The following is a 10,946-nucleotide window of genomic DNA, read 5'->3' as shown; positions in this document are numbered from 1 at the left end:
TGTTCTACCCAACATATTTGTAGATATAAATTATATATACAGTTTAAAACTATTTAAAAACCTGTATAAAACATTCATTCAACTTCCATCTCAAGTAAGAAACAATATATAAACACATAACACGTATTTCATAGCAAATACTTCATATCTATGTGTTAGAAGAAAGTAACCACACACTCACTTGATCAGAAGATGATAAGACAGCGCTACGGCTTGTAGAAGTAGTATTCTTCGGCAGATATGAAAGATCTTCACAAAAATTGGCTTCTCGCGGGCAGAGCTTCGGCTCGGGAATTGCACTTCTCGGGAACTTTGGGGCTTCAGTACTTGCTTCGATGCTCGGGAATGATACTGGGGCTTCGGGATATAAGTTGCACGCAAAACGATGCAAAACTGGAGAGAGAGAAGAGAAAATGAGCAAAGAAATAAGGCAGCCTCGCATTCTATTTATAGGGTGCTGAATATGGGATTACGTTGGGTGTAAATCTTGGTACGCTGGGCGTACTAAGCTTATGCTGGGTGTACTCAACGTCATTGCATTCGTATGTACTCGAGTGATTTCATTGCATGCGTAGCTGAGGCGGTTCCGAGTACGCTGGGTGTACTCCAAAATTACGCTAGGCGTACTCGATTAAGCAGACTGCAAACTTGCATGACTTTCGCATACGAGCTCCGTTTTTGACGTTCTTTATATCCACGTGTAGGTGAGACTAAGCTCTACAACTCTCATTCAGACTCTGTCAGATAATTTTGAGTTTATTTTTATTATATAATTTTTTGTAGGCCGGGATAGGAAAACTCCGTTATAAATTCATAACTTCTTCATCCGATGTCCGTTTTCGTCTGTCTTTTTATCATTGGACTACTATCGACAAGATCTTTGATCCTCGTTTAGATTGTTTTGACCAAAAATCACTCAATCTCGAATTCGAGTTTCGGGCTGCATACTGCTAAGCTGAAACTTAGAAAAATCACAACTTCCTCATACGAAGTCAGATTTGTGCATTCTTTTTATGCATGCTCTCGGTTTAACGAACTCTACGACTCTCGTTTAGATCACTAGGGCTAAATATCGCTCTAACGTAATTTCACTATTTACGTCTCGCTGTGTCGTGTCGGTTCTGTTGCGAAACTTCGACAGGTCATAACTTCTTCGTTATAACTCGGATTTCGGCGTTCTTTATATGCAAAAAATCCTTGTAACATATACTACAACTTAGTTAAGATTATTCATTATAAATAATCTTCTATATAAAAGTCATTTTTGACGCTTATCGTCTCTAAATTGACTAGCCCGGATCTACGGGCGTTACATACCAACTCCCAGGCCCCCAATACGTTTAGAGACCAGGATTGTATCCCATCTAATCCAATGCAATCGTCACTCATCCAAATCAGCACCCCAAAAGAAGTTGGCTCTCATAGACTCCAAGGATCTAAGAACCATGATCAGAGTAGGGAAGACCGACATCAAATAGCTACCTAATAAACCAAGAACCGACTTAATGAAGGTAAGGTGACCACCCACCGAAAGACATTTAGCCTTGCACCCTGTTAATCTGGAAAAAAATCTATCTAAATGGCAGACCACCCATTAACACGTGACATGTTTTGACCTACCGACACCCCAAGATGTATAAAAGGAATAGACTCAGAAGCACAACCCATACCACTAGCTATACTCGAAATCTAGGAGGAAGAGACCCCAACTCCAATCAATTTGCTTTTATGCAAATTGATCTTTAAACCGAAATCCATATAGAAACATCTCAAAATACGGACCAAATAATACGCATTATCCAAACTCCAGGGAGAAAGAAGAACTACATCATCTGTGTAAATGAGATGAGAAATCTCAATTCTACCAATAGAGATCCCTCTGAAAGCATTAGCCTTCTGAGCCATCTCTAAAGCCACATGTAAACCCTCCATAGCTAAAATAAAAAGAAAAGGAAACATAGTGTCTCCTTGCCTCAAGCCTCTCTGAATCTGGAACACTTTGGTAAGGGAATTGTTAACCAAAACCGAGCCTCTCTGAATCTAAATCTAAAAGTGTTGATATTTTGCCTAGTAGTAAGTATTTAGAGAAAGTTTAAATCAATAGAAAGTGGATGAAACAAATGATATGATAAAACGAAACAATGGATAAGGTTGATGATTAATAGATATTAAAGTTGTCAAAATCGGGTTTTTGATTGTATGATCCTACTATCTATGAAAATTTTATTAGATCCAGTAGGATCATATGATATATAAGATCGCACACAAGATTTTAGGATTGTGATCAGGATTGTAAGATCGAGATCAGATCCAATCCTACCACTCAATGAAAATTGCCAAATTTGAATCTAATATTTATTATCTTTACCTATTTACTAGTTAACTCGGTGTTTTTACCTAATCGCCAATCAAGAATAACCTATTCTTTTACTGTTTTGTAAACCATAATGACTAACAAAATATAATTCTTTTTCTTCTTTTATGTTTTATCCTCATTGATGGTAGAATTAGAAATTTGGCTTTGAATTATTATAAATATCTTCCTTCAAAAGTTGAAGCTCATTAACAATGAAGTGAACATTTTTCCAGTTTATTTTTCTGAGAAATTACCGTTTTTAATTGAGCTTCAAAAATTAAAATCCTTTCTTCTTTAAAATTAAAACAAATAATGTGTTAGATATTTAAGACAAATAACATAAAGATTGCAAGTTGCTATTATCTTCCTCTCTCTATTCTAATAAAAAAATATGTTTATTCTTCATTTGTCATGTGTCATTTTATCATGAGGCTTTCTATTTAATATCATGCCACCTGTCAACCTATTTATTCTTCATTTTAAATTTTAAATTTTAAATTTTCCCACTCTAATTACATTATATTAATAACATTAGAATAAAAATTAAAATAAAATTAATAAATATTATAAGGTCACGTATTTATTTAAATCAACGATTATAATTTTATATAACTAGAAAATGTCTTTTAATAAATAATTATTTAAAATAATTAATTAATAATTTTAAATTTTTAGTATTAAGGTTTAATTCATTTTATTATCGTGGCACCCACGTATTATACACTAGTTGGACGATAAATAATTAATCCTAATAGCTATTACATAGAGCAATTTAACCATGTTATACCCAAAATACATTTTATTTAATAATCAATTACCTTGTATGTAATTTTATAGGATCAGGAAATCCTGATCACAATCTTGATCTTACAAACCTCAAAATAATCTTATGGATCGATCTTAATAGAGATTGTGAAAGGCAGCATTGCTAACGCTACAGGTTAACAAAATTTGTGATTAGGAACATGCACATAAATAGTAACCAACTAATTTTTCATGATACAAGACAAAAACTAGTGAAAGAAAAAAACAACTATTAATGTATAAGTTTTGTTGCACAGGTTACAAGTCAGTATAGGAATGTAACCGTATATATCGAGTGCCCACGTAACCTAGCTAGATTTCTATGACATTTTCTCTGTGTTGGAAACCTTGAACTCTCTGAGTGTTTAAGGCATGTGGGTACCAGCTTTATGCCTCAAAGCAAACCTATTGACCAAAGCAAGTGCATTGCTAGTGAGCTGCGTTACATAACTCATCCTCCTAACAACAGCATCCTTCACAGGTCCATCAACGGAACCATCAGAGAATCCTCTACTACAGGTGTTTTGATTCGTAAGAGCAGAACTTACCCATGTTTTGATGTTACTCATGTGCCATTCGAAGCTCTGGCCTCTAAACTGACCCATTCTCTCGAGCTCCTGAACCGATTGGTTTAGGCTTGACACACAATTGTTCATGTTGTTTACACAGTCTTTCACAGCCTGGTAGATGTTTGGTTTCAGTCCTGACGACGCAGCCAGTTTTGAAATGTATGCTGTCGTGGAATTGGCGTTGTTTAGGCTCACAGAAATGGCTGCTTTCGCAAGCTTTAAATCGTTTCCTTGGATAGAATCAGCATAACTTGAGAGACAACGGACACAGAGTGATGGGTAGCGGGTTGTATTGCATGAGGCTGTGACGTAGTTCATGGCAGCGGTGGAGGCACTGCTTGTGGTGTAGTGGAGGGCCACAAGGAGGATTTGCAAGTAAACTCCTAGTTTATCCATAACTCAGAGGGTTTGAGGGAATATGTTAATCAAGAGTGAGAGATATGAAAAGTGAAGTGGGGTTGGATGAAGAACATAAGATCGTTTGAGGGGTTTATATACTACTTATAAAATCCTTAGACACTTGTGAAGTCAAGGTTTTACAGATAGACTATTCATCCATGAGATTGAATCAGGAGGTACTTAATTAATTGCTCTTTTAAACGAATATAAAAAAACAAATGAGATTGATTCGAGATAGTCACGTGCTCTTCTTTAATATCCAGGGTCAATCCCCTTCTCATATGTTTTGACTTCAGTATTACCATTAAGATTTATGCTTATTTTTAGTCAACTTCTCTATGTTTTAACTTTTTGAATAAGAGATAGTCGACATATTTCTAGAAAATTTCTTCCTAAAACCGCTCTTTTGGATCACCGCTTCGGCCTTTGACAACCATCAGTTTATTGATTCTAAACAGCCTTTCTAAATTCTTAATTCTAGAAAATGACTTATATGTACAGTCCTTTTCTAGTATCACAAAGGCATGAGATTATAAGTGTCCTACCAAATAGGGATGAACAACGGAATACGGTATCCGCATTCGGAACCGAAACCGCCTTGGAACTGTCGGTTCCGGTTTCGATTCTCATTTTTTCGGAACCGTTACCCGCTGCATATCCGCCAGAACCAATGTGTATACACACACACACACACAACAAGAAATATAGTTATTAGGGGCGACACCATTAGAGACGACAGGTAGTATTAGGGACGACATGCGACAAGAAGCGGTTTGTCGTCGCTAAAAACTTCGAGTCGCCGCTAAAGGGTCGCCTCTAATAGTCCACGTCGACGATCCGTGTGACTTCGCCCAAAGTGAATCGTAGCCGTTCGTTTTTTATATGATCCAACAGGCAGGGTTTCTCCGGGGCAATAACGGCGACGATAATAGAGACGACGTTGTCGTCGCTACTAGTCACAAAAAAAGACGCGCAATATCTTCCCTCCAACGTATCGCCCCAATTAGTGCCTCGTCGCTGCAAATAGCGTCGCCGGTAAAGGGTACGACCGCTTTAATTACCTCCCCATCGTCTCTCAAAACAGGTTACAGCTACACTCTAAAAATCTCTTACACGATTTCCGGCGATTTTCATGCCAAAAACACCCCGATCCTCTCGATTTGATCGGCGACCAACACCACAAATCCTTTCATTTCTCCTTTCCTCTTCACTCCTCATCTCCCCCTCATTTAGCCGACGTTGTGATACGTTTTCACGCGACAAACTCCAATTTTCCGGCATCTGCAGCAACGGCGACAAACTCCGATTTGGTTGTTTGTTAAATTGTTAAGGACTTAATGTGTTTGTGACTTAATTGTTAAGTAATAATAATTTGTTTTTATAGTATGATATATTTTAACTTATATTATTACTTTATAGGATGTGGATGTTAACGTTTTTCTCTAAAACCCGGCGTTTGTGACGGCAATTGGAGATATTATCCGGTCATTTAGCAAGCAAGTCGACAATGCAACCAACAACAAGGAAAACGATGATGGGACGTACGTCGATTAGTATATATTACTTTATGTTATGGATGATTTTATTATGGACTTAGATGATGTTAATGTGATATATTTTATGTTATTTTATTTGATGTTTTATGTAATGCAAAATTTTAAATTATAAGATTTATAATTTTATAATTTTTGTATTTTTATAATATAAACTAATATAAAATATAAATTTTATCTAAAAAACAAGCATTAATGGCGACACCTTTAGGGATGATCTTAAGCATTAGTGGCGACACCTTTAGGGATGATCTTAAGCATTAGTGGCGACACCTTTAGGGACGATCTTAAGCATTAGCGACGACACATCCCGCCGGAATATTTGGCCGGAGTAACATTGACCGGTAGCCGGAATATTAGGGACGACAAATGTTATTTGCGACGACATGTATTAGGGACGACACCTTTAGGGACGACTTTTAGGTATTAGCTACGAGGTATTTGCGGCAACCCAATTGAGACGACATGTCGTCCCTAATACCATTAGGGGCGAGAATTTTGACTATTTGCGACGCATTTTGTCGTCCCTAAAGGTGCATTTTCTTGTTGTGATATATATATATATATATATATATATATATATATATATATATATATATATATATATATATATATATATATATATATATATATATAAAGGAAGCATTTTTCCTTTCACCATATTCATTTGAAACTCCCATATGTTTTTCCTTTCACCACATTCATTTAAAACTCCCATGACTTTTCAATTTCTTTCTAATAATAATAATAATTTTGGTTAATTAGGTTAAATAAATATCAAACCTAAAGTGTAATCATATATAAACTAAATTTTAATATTAAAATAATATATTTGCTTCTATTTATAAAGTTATGTTTTTTAACTTTTAAAATGTTATACTTAATTTGTTAGTTTTAATATATTGTTGGTTGTAAACCATTATCATTTTAAAGATATAGTTTTGGAAAAATTTGTATAAAATAATTTAATTATTAATTTAAATATAACATTACATGGTCAACTTAAATATAAATTTTAGTTTAACTTAAACAACCAAAAGATTATTTTGTAAATAGTTAAAAGTGATAAATTGTAGTGTTTTTCTAATAAAGATTATAAGTTGCTTAATAAGGTTAAATAAATATCAAACCTAAAGTGTAATCATAAATAAACTAATATTTACTTCTAGTTATAAAGTTATCTCTTTAACTTTTAATATATTATACTTAATGTATTAGATTTAATATGTTGTTATATAAAACCATTATCAGTTTAAAACTATAACTTTTGAATAGTTTTGACAAAATACTTAAATTGTTGACTTAAATATAGCATTACAATGTCAACTTAAATATAAATTTCAGTTCCATCTAAAACTAAATTCTAATCTCAATTTAACTAAAATATTTCCTAAACATATTTTTATAATCGATAAAATTTTTCAAATAAGTAGCTTAAAATAACTTATACTTACAATAGTTAAAAATAACTCTATATAAATGATTATATTCTTATCTTTAAAATCAAAAAATAATGTTTGATATTTTAAATAATTATAATGATAGAAATTAAAATATTAACAAATAAATTTTAAAAAATTAATTAACAATAACAACTATAAATAACATTAAACCACATATTATATTTAATTTTATTAATGAGTAACTAAGAGGTAGATATCATTCAAACGATTGAGATTATACAGTTTTAATAGATGTATATATTATCATATTATTCAAAATAACCAATATATCATATCAACTTAGCATACGAGTTATTATATCAAATTTATTAAGAACGTTATTGTATGTTTAAGAAAAACATATATTTGTAAAGATTTCAACTATATAGATGTTTCTGCGCAACGCGCGAGTATTCGCCTAGTATATATATATATATATATATATATATATATATATATATATATATATATATATATATATATATATATATATATATATATATATATAAAACATTGTGTATGTATTAAAATGCTATAAATACGTGTAAATAATATCTGTGAACACTTTTGTAATACAACCATCATCCCGCATCGACCCTTGCGTAAATGAATGCAAAGTAAATAAAAGCTCTAAAGCAAAATCAGTTAACAAGTTGTAGCTATCTTTTTATCAAATCCCACATCAGTTATAGTTATGAGGTGCCTAAATATATAATTTTTAAGATTTTTTTGGCATTTTTGGTATTATTTGTTTAAAAGTTTTTAGATCATTTTTTAACCCACTTTCATTTTTTCCCTGAAAATAGAGTAAAAAAATTAGGATAAATAGTATTTAATTTCCAACCTACTTCATTTTTTATCACAAAAAAATATATTTTATTCTTCTAATTTATGTAAATTGTTAAACACACCCTTCTATTAATTTGGTTTTAACAAATATATAATTTATGTTTTTTCCATTATAATAATATTAAATAAATAAGATTATATTTATAATACGTAATTATAAGCTTTTGTAAAATACATTATTGTTGTTTAAAGTTTCAGTATGTATTTAAAATTTTAAATGAATTTGATAAATAAAAAACAAACTTTATATTTATAAGTAATTAATATAATTTAATATATCACACAATATTATAAGTATTAAATATTACATTTAAATAATAATTAGTAGGTAAAAAAACAAGTTTTTTATAAGTATATAAAATGAGAGACTAAAATTGACAACTCAAAGTCATCCCTATTTTCGCGGAAATAAATAGTATAACACCAAATATGGTGTTATACTATTTATTTATACCAAAATGGGGGAATAAATGTGGTAGAGTTAAAGAATGGTGGAAGAAATAGGGAAAATAATAGAGAATGAGAATGAGTTGAAGATGCTCTTAGCAAGCGGGTATCCGGAACCGGTTCTATTCTCGGCGGTTCATGGAACGGTTCTAAAATTTTAGGAACCGATGTAACCGGTTTTGGTTCCGGTTCCAACATACTAGAAACTGCCGGTTCCGATTCCAGTCAATTTATCCGGGCATCCGCTTTTGCTGATCCCTACCACCAAAAAACAACCATATAATTTGTACTCAACCGTGTCAACAGCTTAAAAATAGCTTAAAAATGAGAAAATATGAGAACTAGGGTAGTCAAAGATCTAGATTTATTGTAGTTTAAACAGCTGTAAGAAGTTTAAACTAAGCAATAATGATACTAGTTTTGATAAGTCTTGGTCGGCATAGAACATCAAGGCATATGGGAGGCAAGCGTTGACATTTATGAAAATAAGTACTCCATATCGCAAGTATATAATATTATATTCCGAATCCACGCTTTGGTTTGTTCGAAACTGACTCAAATATTTAAATATGTTTGTCCACTTCTAACAACCTTATTAGAATTTTATATATATATATATATATATATATATATATATATATATATATATATATATATATATATATATATATATATATATATATATATATATATATATATATATATATATATATATATATATATATAAAGACAGAAGAATTCATACAGGGAAGGGTGTCAAGTAGGTGAAGCCAATAAGTACTTGCATGCGGTGGTGTGCTTTCGGTAAGTTTAGATCTCATTCATCTAAATGAATGACAAAATAAAAACTACAAATATTTGTTTTTCTTTTCTTTAAGTAAACGATATAATATATAAGATGGGCCTTCCATGGGCTAGCAAACAACAGTAGAATTACATTTTTGTAGCGGCGAGGTAGGGGCAAGACCTCCACATGAGTTGTACTACGAAGTCATATTCAATGTCTCGCAATAAAAAAAAAAATATATCATTATACAAATTACTGTATGGTATTCACCAAAAAGAAAGTCTAAGCATGATGTGTATGAGATGAAACAGGAGTAAAAAACAAGATCCACTCCCAGATCTAAATGTATTGTTGTTTTCTATCATACACGACCTCATGATCTTGCAAGTCGAATTCTTAAAGTCCTTGATCCAGAGAATCATCTATGCGTTGCTTGCTGGAAGTTTAGCTCTGACCTGGTCTTTTGGTTTGAACGAGTGTTAAGAAAATAATGGGCAGATTGACTGCCACTTTGTTATGTTTGGAGAAAGTGGGTAGTTTACTTAGCAAATTTTCTAGTATTTAATGATGGTTTTACTTTAGTAGTTTGGTTGTATTTTGAATTATTAAGCTTGAATTCTTTCCTTCTTCGTGGCAGAGATTGAACAATTGATTTGGGGACGAAAGTATTAAAAAACTAAAATTAACATTTTTACATATAAAAGAACCATTTTTTTCAACAATTAAACATCAAAAATACCTAAAATTACCGTTCTTACACATAAAAAAACCAATTTTTTTTTCAGCAGTTAAACAACAAAATACCTAGCTAGAAGAAGAATTACAACTCGCCCTAATGACATTTAAGGTTTTTAAATTCATCAATTACCGACTTCGTATCAATGTTTTCAACAATTTCTCTTTCTGTGTATACCACCAAGTCATCTGACATTTTAATGCGAATGCAGTTCTTGAATATTTTCATTGATGAAAATCCCATTTCTGTTGTTGCGGTTGAAGTGTTAATATTAACCGAACCACTCTATCAAACAAATAATACGTTTCACATTTTTGAGTTTCCACAAGACCCTTCCATAGGTCGACAATAGTTGATACACCTCTTCACCGGGTTCTTTGTCATATCGATATTAAAATTCTCCAATTGATATCATAATTGAATTCTCTCTTGCTCTGTAAAATCTTTACGATAATACTTCTCAACTAGAAGACAAATCTAATTAACGTTAATCACTTTAGGGTATTCTTTTGAAACTAAAGTAGAACTAAGACATAACGACTCCATCACATGATCATTGAATCTACTATTCAACCCATGTAATTGTTAGTCCAATGTGGATGTAAACAAATCTGCTCGATAAAAACGTTCAAAAGTAAACTGATTATTGTTTTTCCAAGGCCGATATCGAGTAGAAGTATATGGAGCTTTCATATCCAACATATCTACTTGACGTTTCTCACAAAAAAAAAACTTTACCCGTGCAAGTAAAGAATCTCATCCGTTGTTTATGAAATCATTTAGACACTCCTTTTTCTGCTGAAACTAACTCCATGACATTAAGAATATCTTCGGATTTGTTTTGTAGAGCTTGAGAAGGTATATCAGTTTTTCCCATTACTTCTTTTATCAAGTGAAGAATAAACACAAACTCAAATGATTTCAGGTAATAGTAAGCTGCATCAACATCTCCGCGTTGAGAATAAGTAGCAGATACATCATCAATTATTCCACGGAGAACAACA

General features: G+C 32.1%; 1 protein-coding gene across 1 annotated transcript; it reads right to left on the bottom strand.

The window, feature by feature from the left end:
- Positions 1 to 3,188: 3,188 nt before the first annotated feature.
- LOC111904536 (21 kDa protein) lies at positions 3,189 to 4,257 on the bottom strand. The gene has a single exon (XM_023900290.3). It carries the CDS (start codon positions 4,123 to 4,125, stop codon positions 3,526 to 3,528), a length of 600 nt encoding a protein of 199 aa, XP_023756058.1. The 5' UTR covers positions 4,126 to 4,257; the 3' UTR covers positions 3,189 to 3,525.
- Between the last annotated feature and the right edge of the window lie 6,689 nt (positions 4,258 to 10,946).

This window comes from Lactuca sativa, chromosome 6 (assembly GCF_002870075.4).
Source record: "Lactuca sativa cultivar Salinas chromosome 6, Lsat_Salinas_v11, whole genome shotgun sequence".
NCBI lineage: Eukaryota > Viridiplantae > Streptophyta > Magnoliopsida > Asterales > Asteraceae > Lactuca > Lactuca sativa.
Note: the sequence above shows the minus strand (reverse complement) of the source record. Positions and strands in the feature narration are given on the sequence as shown.